The 21,346-nt window shown below is 42.2% G+C and overlaps 1 protein-coding gene across 1 annotated transcript in view; it reads right to left on the bottom strand.

The window, feature by feature from the left end:
* LOC120056275 (microtubule-associated serine/threonine-protein kinase 3-like) overlaps window positions 1-21,346 on the bottom strand; it is a 52,707-nt gene that overhangs the window by 8,442 nt on the left and 22,919 nt on the right. Inside the window, exons 8-24 of the mRNA XM_039004521.1 lie at window positions 19,113-19,214; window positions 18,686-18,818; window positions 18,256-18,326; window positions 17,901-17,986; window positions 16,432-16,640; window positions 15,849-15,987; window positions 15,501-15,633; window positions 15,157-15,322; window positions 14,627-14,728; window positions 14,144-14,266; window positions 13,819-13,937; window positions 13,356-13,501; window positions 12,879-13,009; window positions 12,450-12,641; window positions 11,856-12,070; window positions 5,331-5,453; window positions 2,943-3,079 (exon numbers count right to left, since the gene is read on the bottom strand). Coding sequence (XP_038860449.1) covers window positions 2,943-3,079; window positions 5,331-5,453; window positions 11,856-12,070; window positions 12,450-12,641; window positions 12,879-13,009; window positions 13,356-13,501; window positions 13,819-13,937; window positions 14,144-14,266; window positions 14,627-14,728; window positions 15,157-15,322; window positions 15,501-15,633; window positions 15,849-15,987; window positions 16,432-16,640; window positions 17,901-17,986; window positions 18,256-18,326; window positions 18,686-18,818; window positions 19,113-19,214 — 2,327 coding nt within the window. The remainder of the gene's footprint in view (window positions 1-2,942; window positions 3,080-5,330; window positions 5,454-11,855; window positions 12,071-12,449; window positions 12,642-12,878; window positions 13,010-13,355; window positions 13,502-13,818; window positions 13,938-14,143; window positions 14,267-14,626; window positions 14,729-15,156; window positions 15,323-15,500; window positions 15,634-15,848; window positions 15,988-16,431; window positions 16,641-17,900; window positions 17,987-18,255; window positions 18,327-18,685; window positions 18,819-19,112; window positions 19,215-21,346) is intronic.

The raw sequence follows: 21,346 nt of genomic DNA, 5'->3' as shown, positions 1-21,346 counted from the left end.
CAAAGCTACCGCCTAGTCTTTATCAGGCTTCAATTTCATTACTATTAAAGAAAAACAAAGACCCCCTGGAATGTGGATCCTATCGCCCAATCTCGCTTTTAAACTGTGATTACAAAATCCTAGCCAAGCTTTTAGCCATCCGTATGGAAGGCTCGCTGCATCAAGTAATACACTCTGACCAGACTGGCTTTGTGAGAAATAGGCATTTGTTTTTCAATATTAGGCGCCTTATGAATATACTGTACTCCCCTGCGTCGGAGGACCCAGAGGTGGTGGTCTCACTTGATGCAGAAAAAGCGTTTGACCGCGTTGAGTGGGATTACCTAACAGCTACCCTTTATAGATTTGGCTTTGGCCCCAAATTCATTGCGTGGATAAAGATTCTTTATTTTTCCCCCATGGCTTCGGTACGGACTAACAACTTGTCCTCTGACTATTTTCCCTTGCACCGCGGATCCAGACAGGGCTGTCCACTCTCCCCCTTGTTGTTTGCTTTGGCAATCGAACCTCTCGCCATTGCACTACGCTCTAATGATGCCATTCAAGGAATAATCCGGACGGGCTCAGAGCAGAAAGTCTCGCTATATGCGGATGACCTCCTTTTGTTTATCTCTAACCCTGATACCTCATTGCCACGCGCCTTATCTGTTCTTAAAAGGTTTGGATCAATCTCAGGGTACAAGCTGAATCTAGGCAAGAGTGAGCTTTTTCCTGTAAACAAGGCTGCTTTAAAGTGCTCTTTTACAAGTTCTCAGTTTAGGATTGTCCGGGATCAATTCACCTACTTGGGAGTTAAAGTGACAAGGAAATATTCAAATCTGTTTCAGGAAAACTTGGTTGCTCTAGCAGACAGTTTGAAACAATCTTTTACTTTTTGGAATGCGCTACCTCTTTCTCTTATCGGAAGGATTAATGTCATTAAAATGAGTGTGTTGCCCAAATTTCTATATTTATTTCAATGTTTACCCATTTTTATTCCAAAATCTTTTTTTATTTCACTGGATCAAACATTCATGCATTTTATTTGGGATGGCAAGGTACCACGGATTGGTAGAAAACATTTACAGAAGCCTAAGTCATTGGGGGGTTTAGCTCTACCAAATTTTCAGACATACTATTGGGCTGCAAATTTCAGAGCCCTTCTGTACTGGCTGCAGACTGATCCTACTGGCCCTAGACCAATCTGGGTCCAGATGGAGTCTGAATCGTGTAAACCTGCTGCACTTTCTTCTGTGTTGTGCTCGTCTCTCCCAGTGTCCCTAGGCAAAAGGTGTGTCAACCCAATTGTAAAGCAGTCTCTTAAAATTTGGAATCAGTTCCGTTTAGCCTTTGGCCTCCGAGGCTTTTCTCTATCAGGCCCAATCAATCAGAACATTTTATTTCCTCCATCTTTGAATGATGGGGCTTTTGGCATCTGGCACTCACTAGGCCTCTCACTAGCCCAATTATTCTTTGATGATACATTTGCCTCTTTTGCTCAGCTACAGGAAAGGTTCAACCTCCCCCAATCCCACTTTTTCCGCTATCTCCAGACTAGGAACTTTGTCAGAGCTAACACACCTGAATTTCCCCATAGGCCTGTGAATACAGCTATAGAGAGCATCCTGGAGCTGAACAAGCTTCCTAGGGGCGCAATTTCAGATGTATATGCAATCATTCATGACTTACAGAACCCTTCTTTGGTGCCTTTAAAGACTCGATGGGAAAAGGATTTGGGGGAGGAACTTGGGGAAGACACCTGGGAATCTGTGCTGCGCAGGGTGCATTCGTCCTCTTTTAGCACTAGACACAGCCTCATTCAATTCAAGGTGGTTCACCGTATCCACTGGTCTGGGGCCAGACTTGGAAGAATATTCTCTGATTTTGATCCTACCTGTGTCAGATGTAAAATTGAACCAGCCACACTGTTGCATATGTTCTGGGGCTGTCATAAACTGTCAGGTTTCTGGGAATTAATATTTAAATGTTTCTCTGATATATATAACACTGTTATAGATCCCTCTCCCCTTACAGCCCTTTTTGGAGTACTGCCCATAGGCACCCCCCTGTCAAGAATCCAGTCGGACACTGTTGCTTATACAACTCTTTTAGCTAGACGGCTAATACTACAGAACTGGAAGATGGCAGCTCCCCCATCTTATAAATATTGGGTGAGAGATGTGTTGTGCTCTCTGAAACTAGAAAAAATTTAATTCAATTCACGTGGGAACCCCAAACTGTTTAATGAGGCTTGGGCTCCATTCCGGTCTTACTTTAAACAGTCCATCCTCTGATGGCATTCCTATTAAAACCAAAATAAGTCTGTATTTGACCCCCCTGTGACTTAGAGGTTGGATGAGCATTTCTCTGTGTTTTTTTCTGGGGTGGGGGGCATTAAGGTTGATGTGCTTATTGATTGTGACCTGCGGATGCCTTGTTCATCTTGCCCGGGCAGAGACTAAGGTGTGAGCTTGTTTTTCCCAGTTATTTTTATTTTTTAATTCTGTTCACGCCTACATAAAATTATTATTATTCATTTTTTATTTTAAAGCATTGTAAACTTTTTATTTTTGGTCCAGTGGATGGTTGGTCTGTGGCCTTGACTGTCTGTGAGTGGTTGCATTTCTCCACCCCATCCCTTGACTGTTTACAGGAACAATGGTGAGGTGTTTGCTCTGTCCCTATACTATAGATTGCCCTTTAACCTTTTGTAGCCTTCTGCCTGGTGTGTTTAACTTGTCTAAAGTATGGTATCTTTAAAGTTATTTTTTTTATATGTATTATTTGTATTTTTTTCTAGTTGAGTATATTATTTATATTGCTTTGTCTTGTCTGTGTGTGTGTAAAACTTAATAAACAGAGTTTTCAAAAAAAAGAAAATACACTCAAATTAAAGCTGAAAGCAAATGAAAGCAGCCTGCACTTTAATCTAATAGTCATTGTATGGGTCACTGTGCACTTACCTGTCCTGGCCGTCCTTCCTCTTGCTCTTCTTGCTGCGTCGGGCCATCTTGCTTTTGTAGCTGGTCTTCCTGGCTGGGCCCACCTTGATGGAGGTGTTTTCCAGGGCCGTGGTCTGCAGCATCACCTTTTTGCCACTCTGTGAATAGAAGGGCTATTGGTTTACTGGTCTCCAAATACTGGACAAGTGAAAATAATATGGTATAATTTGGCCACTTTGTGATAAAGGAAGGCAAAAAAAAAGGCTAGAGAGAGAGAGGGAGCAAAGGAACAACCAACGGAAGGAATTTATATTTTATTATTAACCAATCTGCCATGTCCTCTTCGGAAGACAAATATATGTTTTACAGATTTTCTGCTACATAAACATACATGGTACGTTTATATAAAGCAGTCACATAAAAATAAAAAAATCTTTAATCCCAACTCTCAGCTCATCCCACCAATCACCAAAGACCACTCTCGTTTGGTTTCCATGTGACATATTTTACATAATTTTTTTTTACCTTTCTAAATCGTATAGTATCCACAGATTGTGAGCTAAAGATGAAAACTTTTCCTACGAGTTTTAAATTTTTTTTTTTTTTTTATTGACTATGGCTTTCCAAATCACCCAACACTGCTATTTGTAAGGTTAATTTTAAGTGCATGTTGTGATTTTTTAACCATTCCTGAACCTGTGACCAGAAACAAGCTACATCGGGGCAATACCAGAATACATGATCTATTGATTCGGTCTCTTCGTAGCAAACTCTACAGAGCTAAGATTGTTGTATGCCCCATAATATATATATATATATATATACACACAGTGGGGAGAACAAGTATTTGATACACTGCCGATTTTGCAGGTTTTCCTACTTACAAAGCATGTAGGGGTCTGTAATTTTTTATCATAGGTACACTTCAACTGTGAGAGACGGAATTTAAAACAAAAATGGTAGCATGAGACGGAGTCTACAACCCACACAAGTGGCTCAGGTAGTGCAGCTCATCCAGGATGGCACATCAATGCGAGCTGTGGCAAGAAGGTTTGCTGTGTCTGTCAGCGTAGTGTCCAGAGCATGGAGGCGCTACCAGGAGACAGGCCAGTACATCAGGAGACGTGGAGGAGCATTCAAAAGTGACCAAAACATCAGCCAGGAAGCATAGGAACTGAGAAGTGGTCTGTGGTCACCACCTGCAGAACCACTCCTTTATTGGGGGTGTCTTGCTAATTGCCTATAATTTCCACCTTTTGTCTATTCCATTTGCACAACAGCATATGAAATTTATTGTCAATCAGTGTTGCTTCCTAAGTGGACAGTTTGATTTCACAGAAGTGTGATTGACTTGGAGTTACATTGTATTGTTTAAGTGTTCCCTTTATTTTTTTGAGCAGTGTATATTTCTAGAATGAGTTTCCTGTAAACAATAGATATATTCTAAAAATGTCTATATTTTTTTAATGATCTGCTAAGCCATTACAATTATAACCGGCTATACTTACCATAATGACACCCAAGTTTCAATTATACTTACCACAACCAATGTTCGTAAACTTAACATTAAAAAGCACCATGATGATTAAGTGTCCTCATAGCCTACAATTGTCCTAATATTCCACCCACTAAAACCTCCCCCCATATCTAGGTCTGTTGTCACTAAGACCATCAGACCATCTCTCTGACTCATGACACACCTTTGCATCCTAAGGCAAACAATTGGCATTGGCCAGAGGGAAATATGGGCAGTCCCATGATAACATAAATATCTCTGAGTGTGCTTTTTAAGAGAACTAACCAAATAACATGGAAAACAGACAGAAAAAAAATTATAGCAACAATAATAGATAATATTTATAGAAATAACAGCACAATCTTATAAATGCATACTCATGTTTAGAAAGTCCCAGCAAGGCTATAAGCATGTCAGCCCAGCCTGCTCAGTTCATTGGATTCAATTATTCGATTAAAAAAAAGAGAAACCGACAGATAGATAAATAGCAAAACCAGTTTTTTATGTCCATTAGATGCAAGATATTTCATGTTGTCATTATATCCTGTTTTATTCAACAGGAAGATGACTGCAAATAAAAATTGGTCTTAGGCATCACACTACCCATGGGTATTCCTTTCAAGTTTAACTAACAATCGAATGACACAGACATGGAACGATAGCCAAGAATACGCGCTGTACTAATAATCCAGAGGGAGTAAACCTGTAAAACCAACCCTCTTCACACACACATTTTGTTTTTAATTCCAGGGTCGTTGGTCTATCACCTAGGCCTATATCATTAGGCTCAAGAATATTACAGGTAGCGTAAATAGTAGAGATGGAGAGAGAGAGAAAAGGAAAGACCAAGGGAATGAGGAGTATTAAGACAGTCCTCTTCCAGTGGGTCTCACCTTGAGCAGCAGCTCCACCACCTCAGTGTGCACAAGCCCCTGGACCGACTCTCCATTCACGTGGGTGATGAGGTCACCGGCTCTCAGCCCTGCCTCATGAGCCGGGGTGTCCTCCTCCACACACTACAGGAACACATGAAGAGCCAATCAGAACGTAACACTGACTGCTTTGGCATTTGTATTTATTATGGATCCCCATTAGCTGCTGCCTCTTCCTGGGGTCCAGCAAAATTAAGGCAGTTTATACAATTTTAACAACATTACATTCACAACACACTGTGTGCCCTCAGGCCCCTACTCCACTACTACAACATATCTACAGTACTAAATCCATGTGTATAGTGCATATGTTATCGTGTGTGTGTGTGTGTGTGTGTGTGTGTGTGTGTGTGTGTGTGTGTGTGTGTATGTGCATGCATGTGCCTATGTCTGTGTTGCTTCACAGTCCCCTCGGTTCCATAATGTGCTTTTTTATTTTACAAATTTTACTGCCTGCACCAGTTACTTGATGTGGAATAGAGTTAGATAGAGCAATGACTACATGTAGTGCTGTGCGCATCCCATAGACTGTTCTGGACTTGGGGACTGTGAAGAGACCTCGTGGCATGTCTTGTGGGCTATGCATGGGTTTCCGAGCTGTGTGCCAGTTGTTCAGACAGATCGGTGCATTCAACATGTCAATACCTCTCAAAAAGTCAATCTCGCCTCCACTTTAAGCCAGGAGAGATTGACATGCATATTATTAATATTAGCTCTATGTACATCCAAGAGGAGGCTGTGCTGCCCTGTTCTGAGCCCATTGCAAATTTTCGAAGTCCTTTTTTGTGGCACCTGACCACACGACTGAACAGTTGTCAAGGTGCCACAAAACTAGGACCTGCCTTGTTGATAGTGTTGTTAAGGCAGAGCAGTGCTTTATTATGGACATACTTCTCCCCATTTTAGCTACTGTTGTATCAATATGTTTTGACCATGACAGTTTACAATACAGCGTTACTCCAAGCAGTTTAGTCATCTCAATTTCCACATTATTTATTACAATATTTAGTTGAGGTTTAGTGAATGATTTGCCCCAAATACAATGCTTTTAGAAATGTTTAGGGCCAACTTCTTCCTTGCCACCCATTCTGAAACTAAATGCAGCTCTTTGTGTTTCAGTCATTTCAGTCGCTGTAGTAGCTGAGGTGTATAGTGTTGAGTCATCCGCATACATAGAGACTCTCGCTTTACTGAAAGTCAGTGGCATGTCATTAGTAAAGATTGAAAAAAATCAACGGGCCTAAACAGTTGGGGAATTCCTGATTCTACCTGGATTATGTTTGAGAGGCTTCCATTAAAGAACACCCTCTGTGTTCTGTTAGACAAGTAACTCTTTATCCACATTATAGCGGGGGGGTAAAGCCATAACACATACGTTTTTCCAGCAGCAAACTATGATTGATAATGCCAAAAGCTGCACTGAAGGCTAACAAGACAGCCCCCACAATCATTTTGTCATCAATTTCGCTCAGCCAATCATCAGTCATTTGTGTAACTGCTGTGCTTGTTGAGTGTCCTTCCCTATAAGCTTGTTGAGTGTCCTTCCCTATTTTTTTACCATGAAATAGCACTGTATCCGGTTCAACAATTTTTTCCAGAAGTTTACTAAGGGTTTGTAACAGGCTGATTGGTCGGCGATTTAAGCCAGTAAAGGGGGCCTTACTATTCTTTGCTAGCGAAATGACTTTAGCTTCCTTCCAGGGCTAAGGGCACACACTTTCAAGTAGGCTTAAATCAAAGTTGTGGCAAATAGGAGTGGCAATATCCTCAGTAATTTTCCATCCAGATTGTCAGACCCCGGTGGCTTGTCATTGTTAATAGACAATTTTTTCACCTCTTCCACAATGATTTTATGGAATTCAAAAGTACAAGTCGCCTGTCATAATTTGGTCCGTTATACTTGGATGTGCAGCGTTTGTTGCTGTCATGTCATCCCTAAGTTTGCTCATCTTGCCAATGCGGCAGATAGCCTAGTGGTTAGAGCGTTGGACTAGTAACCGGAAGGTTGCAAGATCAAATCCCCGAGCTGACAAGGTTGAAATCTGTCATTCTGCCCCTGAACGCAGTTAACTTCTTATGGCTGGGGGCGCCATTTTCACATTCGGATGAAAAGCGTGCCCAGAGTAAACTGCCTGCTACTCAGGTCCAGAATCTAAGATATGCATATTATTAGTAGATTTGGATAGAAAAAACACTGAAGTTTCTAAAACTGTTTGAATGATGTCTGAGTATAACAGAACTCATATGGCAGGCAAAAACCTGGAGAAAAAAAATCCAACCAGGAAGTGGGAAATCTGAATTTTGTAGGTTCTCAAGTTTTTGCCTATCCAAGATAGTGTAAATTTGGTCCGATTGCACTTCTTAAGGCATCCACTAGATGTCAACAGTCTTTAGAACCTTGTTTCAGGCTTCTACTATGAAGAGGGAGCGATTAAGAGCTGTTTGAACCAGGTGTCTGGCAGACTGCCATGAGCTAAGTCAGGCGTGTGGCCCTGAGAGCGAGCTCTGTTCCTTTTCATTTCTAAAGACAAAGGAATTGTCCGGCTGAAACATTATTGAAAATTCATGATAAAAACATCCTAAAAGATTGATTCTATACATCGTTTGACATGTTTCTACAAACTGTAATATAACTTTGACTTTGTCTGGCCTTTGTGCTCGCGCGTTGTGCATTTGGATTACTGGACTAAACGCGTGAACGAAAAGGAGGTATTTGGACATAGATGGACTTTATCTAACAAAACAAACAATTATTGTGGAACTGGGATTCCTGGGAGTGCATTCCGATGAAGATCATCAAAGGTAAGTGAATATTTATACTGCTATTTCTGACTTTTGTTGACTCCACAACATGGCGGGTATCTGTATGGCTTGTTTTGGTGCCTGAGCGCTGTACTCAGATTATTGCATGGTGTGCTTTTGCCATAAAGCTTTTTTTAAATCTGACACAGCGGTTGCATTAAGGAGAAGTATATCTTTAATTCTATGCATAACACTTACCTTTTATCAACGTTTATGAGTATTCCTGTAAATTGATGTGGCTCTCTGCAAAATCACCAGATGTTTTGGAGGCAAAACATTACTGAACATAACCCAATGTAAACAGATTTTTGGATATAAATATGAACTTTATCGAACAAAACATACATGTATTGTGTAACATGATGTCCTATGAGTGTCATCTGATGATCAAAGGTTAGCGATTCATTTTATCTCTATTTCTGCTTTTTGTGACTCCTGTCTTTGGCTGGGAAAATGGCTGTGTGTTTTTTGGACTTGGCGGTGATCTAACATAATCATATGTTGTGTTTTCGTTTTTTTTATTTTTTTATTTTTTTATTTTTTTATTTTTTATTTTTTTAAATCGGACACGATGGGTAGATTAACAAGATGTTTATCTTTCATTTGCTGTATTGGACTTGTTAATGTGTGAAAGTTACATATTTAAAAAAATAAAATAAAATAAGAATTTGTTCTTAACTGACTTGCCTAGTTAAATAAAGGTTAACTTCTTATGGCTGGGATCCCGTTAACGGGATCGATATGACAACAGCCAGTTAAAGTGCAGGGCGCCAAATTCAAAACAACAGAAATTTCATAATTAAAATTCCTCAAACATACAAGTATTTTACACCATTTTAAAGATAAACTTGTTGTTAATCCCACCACAGTGTCCGATTTCAAAAAGGCTTTACGACGAAAGCACAACATATCATCATGTTAGGTCAGCACCTATTCACAGAAAAACAGCCATTTTTCCAGCCAAAGAGAGGAGTCACAAAAAGCAGAAAGAGATCAAATGAATCACTAACCTTTGATGATCTTCATCAGATGACACTCATAGGACTTCATGTTAGACAATACATGCATGTTTTGTTCGATAAAGTTCATATTTATATCCAAAAATCTCAGTTTACATTGGCGTGTTATGTTCAGTAGTTCCAAAACATCCAGTGATTTTGCACAGAGCCACATCAATTTACAGAAATACTCATAATAAACATTGCTAAAAGATACAAGTGTTATGCATGGAATTTTAGAACCACTTCTCCTTAATGCAACCGCTGTGTCAGTTTGACGTTTGAGTGGGCAGCTTGATGAGCCAGTCAATATTTAAATCACCCAGAAAATATACTTCTCTTACCACATACATTATCAAGCATTTCACACATATTATCCAGATACTGACTGTTAGCGCTTGGTGGTCTATAGCAGCTTCCCACAAGAATGGGCTTTAGGTGAGGCAGATCAACCTGTAGCCATTTTACTTCAACAGTATTTAACATTAGATCGTCTCTAAGCTTTACTGGCATTTCTGTCTTTTTGGTAGATTTTATTACTATGCATTGCTACCACTGTATCAAAAGGTATTATCTAAGTGCGTTTCAGAGATGGTCAGAATATGAATGTCATCTGTTACAAGCAAGTTATTGACTTCATGGATCTTGTTTATCAGGCTGCATATGTTAATACAAGCTTTTTTTTTTAGCACTTTTCTGGGTTGCTTGATTGTTTTTTAATACTTCACTGGGAAGCTTATCAGAAGTAGACTTGCTCATGTTATTTATATTGGAGCCGATAGTGCAGAGTGAGCTGCACAAAGTGGTCCTCCCACTAGGGCACACTGCCTCAAGTGCTAACAGTGTAACGCCAGTTTATAGGCTCATGATTACGGCATACAATATCTGTAGGATAAACAGAGGTATACGGTGCAATTTGGGGCACGTAAATTAAGTTAATTACAGTGCCTGGCAAAAGTATTCATCCCCCTTAGCGTTTTTCCTATTTTGTTGCATTACAACCTGTAATTTAAATGGATTTTTATTTGGATTTCATGTAATGGACATACAAAATAGTCCAAACTGGTGAGGTGAAAAAAATTACTTGATAAAAACAAAAAAGTAACAGCGGTGTGTGCATATGTATTCACCCCCTTTGCTATGACAACCCTAAATAAGATATGGTGCGCCATATTACCTTCAGAAGTCACATTATTTAACTAATTATGTGCACCTGTGTGCAATCTAAGTGTCATATGATCTCGGTATATATACACACACACAACTGTTCTGAAAGGTCTGCAACACCACTAAGCAAGGGGCACCATGAACCAAGGAGCTCTCCAAACAGGCCAGGGACAAAGTTGTGGAGAAGTACAGATCAGGGTTGGGTTATAAAAAATATCCAAAACTTTGAACAGCCTACAGTGCACCATTAAATCCATTATTAAAAATGGAAAGAATATGGCACCACAACAAACCCGCTAAGGGCCCCCCACCAAAACTCATGGACCCGGCAAGGAGGGCATTAATCAGAGGCAACAAAGAGACCAAAGATAATCCTGAAGGAGCTGCAAAGGTCCACAGCAGAGATTGGAGTATCTGTCCATAGGACCACTTTAAGCCGTACATTCCACAGAGCTGGGCTTTAAGGAAGAGTGGCCAGAAAAAAAGTCATTGCTTAAAGAAAAAAATAAGCAAACACGTTTGGTGTTCGCCAAAAGGCATGTGGGAGACTCCCCAAACATATGGAAGGTACTCTGGTCAGATGAGACTAAACTTGAGCTTTTTGACCATCAAGGAAAATGCCATGTCTGGTGCAAACCCAACACCTCATCACCCCGAGAACACCATGCCCATAGAGAAGCATGGTGGTGGCAGCATCATGCTGTGGGGATCTTTTTCATCGGCAGAGACTGGGAAACCGGTCAGAATTTAAGGAATGATGGATGGCGCTAAAAACAGGGAAATCCTTGAGGGAAACCTGTTTCAGTCTTCAAGAGATTTGAGACTTGGACGGAGGTTCACCTTCCAGCAGGACAATGACCCTAAGCATACTGCTAAAGCAACACTCGAGTGGTTAAAGGGAAACATTTAAATGTCTTGGAATGGCCAATCCAATTGAGAATCTGTGGTATGACTTAAAGATTGCTGTACATCAGCGGAACCCATTCAACTTGAAGGAGCTGGAGTAGTTTTGCTTTGAAGAATGGGAAAAAATCCCAGTGGCTAGATGTGCCAAGCTTAGAGACTTGGGATAAATATTTTGCATCTTCAAAGTGGTAGGCATGTTGTGTAGATCAAATGATACAAACCCCCAAAAATTCAATTTTAATTCCAGGTTGTAAAACAAGAAAATAGGAAAAATGGCAAGGGGTGAATACTTTCGCAAGCCACTGTACATTGTGTTTGCCAATGCCCCTAGGATCAGGTACTTTTGATGCAGCATTATGACGACTCATTGTCACAATGGTAGGGATTAACTGAGTGGTCTTGGATCATTGAAAAGTTATTGTTTCAACGCAGCCTTGAAAAACATAACTAAATGTACAACAAGACAAAATAACATGTTGGCTAAAGTAGAAACTGTAAGACTAAGATTGAATAGCCCGATTTCCCTGACCAAGATGGCCGTCCTGTAGTTACGTTGCCGGGGTACCAAAGACCATTCTAGTGTTCTATTTCATTCTGTGGTAGGGACACTTACCCAGACCCTGTGGTGCACGGTGTAGACGTCTGAGTCACCCATGTAGACACGGATGGCTCGCAGGGCGAAGCCAAACCTCTTCCCAGAGCTGTGGATGACCATGGGGGGGCGCAGGCTACTGAGGGACAGGTCCCCTCGGCTGGGGGACGAGTCCCGGGACGAGGGGTTGGAGGACAGGGACGACTTGGGGCTGGCGGGGGCACCGTCCGCAGTGTCTGGGGGGGTATGGAGAGAGGCCATATGCTAGGACTGAGGAATTTCTTGGGGAATTTAGCAAAAGTATAGTCTGTTTATGAAGCCGGAACAAGCATATCAAATCACACAGGCTTGCAAGGCACATATACAGTACAATACTAGGTGTGTTGTTGTTGCTAGCATTATGTTAACCTAGAGAGACAGTGGCTACATCTCAAATGAATGGCCCATATAAAAATGCTACTTTTAGTCATAGCTCTGGACAAAAGCAATCGACAGAAATAGAATTCTAAAAAGCGACACTTGCACCAGGAATAAGGTAGCATTTGAGACCAGACACTCTCTTAATATGTCAGAGTAGGTTAGTACACGATAGCTAGCTCCAGTAGGTTTACCAACCTGGGGTGATGATGAGGGACAGGCCAGAGACGGAGGCAGACTTGGGGACCATGCAGCCCGCGGGTGACCTGGGCTTCTCGGGGGTGTCCAGCTGGTGCCCAAAGCGGCGGGACCCCCCGCGCCTGTAGGAGGGCCGCGTACCCGTGCTGTTACTACGGAGACGGATACGCCGCAAGTTGGACACGACGCCATCTGAGAGAGGAGGGAGAGAGAAAGAGGGGGGGGGGGGGGGGGGGGGGGGGGGGTTAAGTGAATGTGCTGGCTGGAGTGTGCAATCTTGTCTTTTAGAAATGTAAGCCCAGTAAAAATATCCTGTGTATACACACACACACAAAATACCTGTGTGTATGTTTACTTTATGACAGTGTGTCTATGTCTCTAAGTATGCGTGTGTAGCCCTAAACACATTTGTGTGTAGTCTCAACTCACCCTCTTCCTCAGCTGAGATGGTGAAGCGTGGCATGGTGTCCAGGCTCTGGGTGCTGTTCATCACCAGCGGACTGACACTCCTCTCTGACTGGGACGAACCGGAGGAGGCCCTGGGACGCAGGCTAGAGGACATGAGGGGAGGAGGACTGAATGGAAGGATACAATCAGAGAGGGCAGTTGCGATCTGGTTGTGCTAAAATTGATGGAAGAATGAAACCTCCTGCCCACTAATTCATATTTAACTTTAAAATGTGTGCATGTTTTCAATAGTTATTTGGAGTTGAATGTGATGTCTCCCTTATAACCATAGAAAGAGGCAAATAATGCTGTTTAGTGAATTTTGCCGCTGTTCCGGCTAAAGCTAGACTACGCTCACAACTTCACACAAAACATAGTGTAGTCTGAGTGCTGTGTTATTGACCAAGGGCCTTCATCGCTCACCTTCCTCGGTGTCCCTCAGTCCTCCGATCCCCGCTGGCCCCCTTTTTGTGTCCTTCTTCTGGGGAGAGGAAACTCCTCCCCTCCCACCTCCCTACCTTCTCCTCACTGTGGCTGCGCTCTGACGACGACAGGCTACGATTGGATGGCGTGGAGGTGGACAGGTGCTCCGTGCTGCTGTACACCTGGGGGGCACAAAGAGGTCAGAGGTCACAAAAAACAAGCATGACCTCCTAAAAAAACAATTAAAAAAATAATGCTTATTAACAAAACCACAGGTTATTTCAGGAGAGCTGTTTGAAGGGGAAGTCATTACAGTGAGACTTTTGCATGAAGGGAAGTTATTTTCCACTTTACAAAAAAAAAATTGTATTTCGTCCCGACAAATCAAAACATTATGATTTTACAAGGGGCAGTGTTGCAAGGAGTATTCTTAAGTAAAATATATGTTCGGCATACTCTAAATCTAAACGATATGAACAAACATTGGGTCATTTCCCACCTTGCTAAAGCGATGTGCCACAGAGGAGAACTGCTTGAGCTCCAGGGACGTGTCTTCATCACAGGTCTCATCATCGTCATCATCATCTGAGCCCAGGTGACTGTACCGCTCAGATCGGGCTGGAGAGCAACACATTTACAAATCAGTAGCCCACACACACACTCATCCAGCGCAGAGCAGGTTATGTTCACCGCCCTTATGACTAAGATTAGGCTTGGTGGGGTAAGGATCATAGAGCCATATTTACAGGCAACTTCTACCTTCACTGTCTTACACAACAACATTTAAATACTCCCAAATGAGAGTGGTAAAGGTCGCCACCTACTGTCAAAGTAGCTGGTGTCGTCCTCAGTCTCCAGTTGGGGGATAAACTCTGCTTTCTGTCGTAACAGTCCGTTCCAGTCCAGACCCACAAAGAACATGTGCATCTTGACCTCTGGTGTCCCCCCTGGGTGTAACATAGGGATAAATGATTTAAATCAAACCAAGTAATCAATATGGCCAATATAGTCAAACCCACATCACTTTAGGTGGTGCTTTTTTGATGAATCTCATCAAACCATCTCAGTAATAAGAACAACAATCATGACATTGAAATACGTTTCAGTGAAAAACACAATGATTTGTGCGTGAGCCTCTAGAAGTTTCTCATTCATCCTTATTCACAATTCGTTCACGATTACCCATAAACAACATGGTAGCATCCACAGTGACGTAGAAATGCTCCCGAAACATATTCCTAAATCCTATTTACAATAAACGTGACTCCAAAATGACAAATGAAGAAGGCAATAAAGAGGCCACCCACCAGTCCCGAGGCGGTCCAGAGGGCTTTGCCTCAGCAGCCTGGTGATCAGGTCCTGGGCATCAGCAGGCAGGGCGTCCTCCCCCTCAGGCCAGATGATGTCATCTGTGAAACACACACATTTCCTGAATACCATATCATCTGAAATACACACAATACAACATGAAACATTTGACAATGATTCAAAACAGACTGGTAGGTGGGAACTGTGATATTGATGACGAGAACGTCATCTTGACATTGGTGACTAGATGTTTGAAAGACATCTGGCACTTTGGACATTTGCCTATCCCAGAGTAAGAAAAACTAGAGGGTATGTTTGGGTCGCAGTCTTTTTACACCACGCAACAGAGGCAATCCATGGCACTCCTCTCTGACTTGTAGAGCCTATTCATTGAATTCATTTGACCAGTCAGAGCCATGTTACCCTAGCCTGGATAAACCAGAGTGAACGATTAAAAACAACAGTAAGCATAGCATTCAGTCTAATTTAACCAGGCTAACGTTTCCCCCATTCAGGAGATGACTCTCACCATTGACCACCTGTCCGAAGAGCTGTTCGGGTGTGTCTCCGAAGAAAGGCACGCAGCCCACCAGGAACTCATAGAGGATGATGCCCATAGCCCACCAGTCCACCGGCTTCCCATAGCCCTGCCTCAGGATCACCTCTGGAGCGATGTACTCCGGAGTACCACACACCTGGGACAGACAACCAGAAGGGAGGATTTAAGAATGGACATTGGACAAGAGAGAGTATAGACCAGGTAGCTAAACTGAACAAGACGGTATGAGACTGACAAGACCGTTGTAGAGGACATTAGAAACCAATTAACACAAACATTTAGAGAAAGAGGACAGAGAGAAATGGAGAGCTCACCTGCTTGTCTATAAACTCCCTTGTGTCCTTTTCAATGTGTTCCTCATACAGGTTGGTGGTCATGTTCATCAGGCCGATCTTGGACAGCCCAAAGTCAGTCAGCTTGATGTGGCCCATGGACGTGATCAGCAAACTACCCAGGAAGAAAACACATTAGAAAACAATAGTTTACAAATGAACAAACAGACGTTGATGCTGGATAGTGAACAATGCAGAATGAAGCCTTGGTGTAAAAAATCATTTAAAAATCCAGAATGTATGTTATACACATGAACACAAAGTAGAATACACCCTGCCATTAATGTATAATATGAGCAGGACACCTGGCTAGTCAGGTTCCAGACTCACTTGTCAGGTTTCAGGTCTCTGTGTACGATGCCGTAGTTGTGGAGGTACTCCAGTGCCAAGACAGTCTCAGCAAAGTACATCCTGGTCATGTCCACTGGCAGCGGGCCAATGTTTTTCAACAGGTTGGCACAGTCCCCACCTGAGGAGGATGGCACGCCAACAGACTGTGTGAAAGGCTGGCAGCAACGAACATGAGAACCTGATTTGATTTGTGTGCTGCTGAGACTTGAATTTGAACTGCAAGGCAGCAGAGTTACAGCTGCTATAACAGAAGTTTGTCTTGACAATCATTTCAACTAAATTTCTGCCTTGGGCTTCTTCGACACTCAAAATAGTGAATTTGGAGTCATTACGTTTAGAATATGTGGGTTGAGGGAGGGTAAGGTGGTGTTCTGACGTACGGTCATGCTCCCGAACCATGCAGTAGTACCGTCTGTAAATCAATAAGTAGCATCTGAGTGTGTAAAAATCAGTGTGTGTGTGACCGTGTGCATCTTGTATGTCATTCCAGTGGATCCTGCCCTTCCATATACATTATGTCTGTGTGAGTCTGCAGGGGTGTATATCTTCATTAAGAACCTACCTTCTACATACTCCATGACCATACAGAGGTGTCTGCGAGTCTCGAAGGAGCAGAACATGGAGACAACGAAGGGGTTCTCGGCGAAGGTCAGGATGTCCCGCTCCACAAATACCTGCTGGATCTGGTTCCTCAGCATCAGGTTCTGACGGTTGATCTTCTTCATGGCAAAACGCTGCCGGGTCTCCCTGTGCCTCACCAGAAACACAGCACTGCGACCGTGGAAAAGGAGAGAGAAGGGGAGATCGAGAGAGAAAGAAAATGGAGAGAAGAAAAGTCAGTTACTTCGGTGCTTCTTATAACCGTCTTAAATTACTTCTTCTGCACTGATGTGAGAGAGTACGACCAGTAAGCATCAATCATATTGCTTTTGCCATATTGTGTAGTGGAGATGAAAGAGGAAGCGGTCTTCCGTAAAACTATTAAGACACAAGCCCTTTTCAGAAACAGCCCCTAGTCACTTTTGGAGATCTGAGAGGATTGGACAAGTGTAAGCAATGCAGGGCGTACACAACATCACTTTCCAAATCCTAACGTCGCTGAGCCTCTCACATTAAAACGACTGTCTTTCCGGTCATTTTTTTTTTTGTCGTCTCGCCAACATAGCGGTGCGCACACTAAACGATGTGGCACAGACTGGGTGTCAGACACCACAAGATTCTTCACTTGATCGTGAGGATATGATGCTGCGCGGTCTCACGAAAAACAATTGAATCACATCATCGTTGAACGCAGCTAGAACGAGCGGTGGCTCGATGCGGCCTCAAAACGTTTTCAGTCAGACATTCACGTTTGCCATACAGAGTAAACATTTCTAGCTAATATTTTTTATTGAATAACATTTGCTTGTGAACATCAGAGCTATAACGGTTTGACACTTTGGCTAAAAGGCAAGTACAGACACATACTAGTTATAGTCGCTCCTGCTCAAGTGTCTACGCATTCTGGGTGACGCAAAACAATATCATCTCACTGGCTTCTTCTCTGGCGAGCTCTCATTGGCTATTGCTGATCACCGTTCTCAAAACTTGTCGTAGCACATCTCACCCTACAAGAGCGGACTTTGTGCCGATAAATCAAACACGTTTGAAACGTCCGGGACGTCTGGGACTGCTCACAATAAACGAACGCCTGTGACGGCCGCGTGCCTCGAGTAAGCAACGACATGGTTATTTTGTCTCCGATCTCAAAAACGTGTCTGGGATAGCTAAATCAGGGCCAAAATCGTATAGTGTACACCCGGCTTAATATGGCGCAGTTGGTCCACTGTCAACATATTTGAACAGGCATTTGGCCAGTTGGTCATAAACATTGGCGTGGTATTTGTTGAAGAAATGTCATTCTGGCATTTTAGCCAACTGTATGGCAGCACACGCAATCAAGATATCCTATTTCGGTTTCACTTCTGCGTTCTGCACACTCAGATTTCCTCAAAAAAGACAGCCCGCTTCAAACGAAGAGCTCGTACTCACCCATAGGCCCCGTTACTGATGAGCTTGAGGGTGTCAAAGTCGCTCTCAACTGGTTTCCTGCGAGAAGGAGCGCAGGCTGCTCGGTTCTGAGACACAAAATTGGGGAACAAAGCAATTTCTCCTGAACACATTTGCCAGGTCCAAACGATTAAACATGCCGTGTAATTGCCACAGTATGTGTTATCATTTTTTTGAGAGAACTTTCTTAACTGTCTTCTATGCATCTCATCTCAAGCCAAGCGAATTCTAGAATGTGCACGTTCATGCTATAGGCCTACACAGTACACGCGACACTATGCTAATACATAGCTTAGCTGAACTTATCCTGCAGTGAAAGTGTTTCTGGTTGCCTTACCTCCCCATTGTCGTCACCGTCTCTGCAGGCCGCTCCGTGACCAGGGCAGGTCTGCTCCAGATGGACCATGTCTACAGTACAATAGTGGGAGAGAGACAATGGTCAGGCACCAAACGAAAGGAAACAGACTGAAACCTGTAGACTACCTGGACAATACGAAAAACTCCTTTACTGTAGCAAATGTTTTAAAACGTTTTATCTTGCAAGCCCAAATGAACATGACCCTTGCCATCCTCACAAATGTCACCCTTCCGCAACTCAGTGCGATCACAAGTTGATCTATTGCACATTATATTCAGAGACAACATGGGAGAATCAAAAAGGTAGCCGCACCTTTTCAACAGGTAGCCGCTTGGCCAGGTTTAAAAATAACCCTAAAGTGCTTCATATTAAAAGAGATGGTGGAAGAGAAAGCCCCACGGTACTGTACCTTCCAGAGGGTCTCTGGTGAGGCCCAGCTGGCTGATGATGTAGCGGGGGATGTCCGTCTTGATGACCTGGCCCACCTTGGCATGGTCCTCTGCTGCCTCCAGACGGTGCAAGAACTCCTCTGGGTTAAACTCCTATTGGTGGTGTTAAGACCATAGGAATATTGGTTATTACGATTCACATTACAGAGGTCGATGTATTAGTGTTATAACCCTGGAACAAGCTAGTGAGTACACTTAGTGGTGGAGTACTTAAGTCTAGCTCTCAATGTACTTAACCTACGAAAAATCTATTAACATCAGAGGCTGGACAAAATGCATCGTGGATGTTACGTATCATATTAGTTGTGTTGGTTAGCAATTGCTTGAGGAGCACCACTTCCTGAAATGGAGAAGAAAAAACTGTTTGCATGATTGTTGGAATCTTACCAGACACTCCAGTAACCTGGCTGGCCTGGAGATAATGATGAGAATCTTCTTCACTAGCTTGATGATGACGGTCACTTCCTCACTGTCTGACCGCTCATACGCCTGATGAACATGACAAGAACAATACAGAACCTTATATGCCATATGCAGCAGGTATATCAATTCAAACTATATTTGTCACATGCGCCAAATACAACATGTGTAGACCTTACCATGAAATGCTTACTTACAAGCCCTTAACCAACACTGCAGTTCAAGAAAGAGTTAAGAAAATATTTACCAAATAAAAAGTTTTAAAAATTATAAAAAAGTAGCCTAGGGGTTAGAGTGTTGAGCCAAAGGTCACTAGTTTGAATCCCTGAGAAGACAAGGTGAAAATCTGTCCCCTTGAGCAAGATACTTAACCCTAAATGCTCCAGGGTCACTGTTGATAATGTCTGACCCCGGCAGCATCCCCACTCTGAGGGTGTTGGGATATGCAACAAAAATATAGAATAATTGACACGTGCGTATAATACAAACTTGTACATAAGCACCCACCAAAACATATTAATAATTAGAGTTATCATGATGACACCACTGCGATGCATTGGTACGGAACTCCATAGAAGCATTACAAAATAATCTGCTATAAATGTCAGCGGCTTAGTCTGTAGTCTGTATAGTAACGATAATCAAATAGAACATTCACAATATAACTAATTCTTCCATAATCAAATGACCCTTTAAGCGAGAAGAGTCTGGTTAAGCTGCAATTGCTACATTCATTTCTTGACCTATAAATTAACGATATATATCCATTGTTTCTTGAAGACTAATTTATGAATGCCTCATGAGCTTAGTTCAACTGTTGCACCCCATCAGAACACAAAATCTAAGTTTGTAATTTTCTTTAAAAAAAAAAGTAATTGTAAACAAACACTGTATAGCATCAAAACATATTGAAAACAATAATTGTGAGGTCATGGCAACCATATCTCCGTCTATGAATTTTAAAGTGGTTACATTTCTCCAGCCCCATCCCTGATCTTCGTTATTGTTTGAACTGCAGATTGCCCCTTTAAAGATTAGGGTCAAAGAGAGGTTTTTGAACGGCTCCTTATTAGTAATCGGTTGGTAGTTGGCTTAGTATTCACCGTTTCAAGTTATTACAAATGTGGCAAAAATAGCTCCGAATCATGTGCAAGGCATGAGACCGGCAATCCTCTTTCTGAAAAATCTAAGTTATAAAGTTGTAGTCGATGCTTTGACAAATGGTGATTGTGATTGGGGATACTGAGGAGCCTGCAACACCGTCTAACGAGAAAGTACAACAAAGTGTACGAACAATGACAGGGTTGCATAATACTTTAATTCCGTCTAGGATGTGACACTTTTTTTGAAGAGAGGGTACCTCCTTGATCTTGGGACAAAAACAAACCATCATAAGGAGGACTGAATGAACTCTGATGCATCCTATATTTGAAAAATGTATTACATACAAGGGAGAAAACTGCCAAAAAAACTAACATAGCAGATAAAAATAATAAAAGCAAGCCATTGTATGTACAGCAATGATTAAGCATTGGTCCTATGGAAAGTTAGATGTAATTGCGTAAGTAGGGCTCATTGCCTAAGACCGGAGAGATCCATTTGGCAGGCGCCAACTAACGGTCTAGAATCAAAGCACGGCAAGAACCTACAGTATCAAATAATCTATTCTTCTCAATACACAGGAGGCTTTAAAAAGCGTAAATCAATAACCAGGATTCGAGCCAACTTTTTAATGCTCTTAAAGTACATACAGTTGGAAAGTATTCAGAATCCTTGAATTTGTTACGTTAGTCTTATTCGAAAATTGATTAAAAACAACATTTATCAATCTACACGCCCATAATGACAAAGTGAACAGGTTTTCAGAAATGTTGTAAAAATAAAAAACAGAAATAACTTATTTACATACGCATTGGAGTCCACCTGTCATAAAATCAATTAATTGGACATGATTTTGAAAGGCACACACCTGTCTATATAAGGTCCCACGGTTAACAGTGCATGTCGGAGTAAAATCCAAGCCATGAGGTCGAAGGAATTGTCCGTAGAGCTCCGAGACAGGATTGTGTCTAGGTACAGATCTGGGGAAGAATAAAATAAATAAAAATTCTGCAGCATCGAAGGTCCCCAAGAATACATTCTTAAATGGAATACGTTTGGAACCATCAAGACTCTCCCTAGAGCTCGCTGGCCGGGCAAAC

This window comes from Salvelinus namaycush, chromosome 11, assembly GCF_016432855.1.
Source record: "Salvelinus namaycush isolate Seneca chromosome 11, SaNama_1.0, whole genome shotgun sequence".
Taxonomy (NCBI): Eukaryota; Metazoa; Chordata; class Actinopteri; order Salmoniformes; family Salmonidae; genus Salvelinus; species Salvelinus namaycush.
Note: the sequence above shows the minus strand (reverse complement) of the source record. Positions and strands in the feature narration are given on the sequence as shown.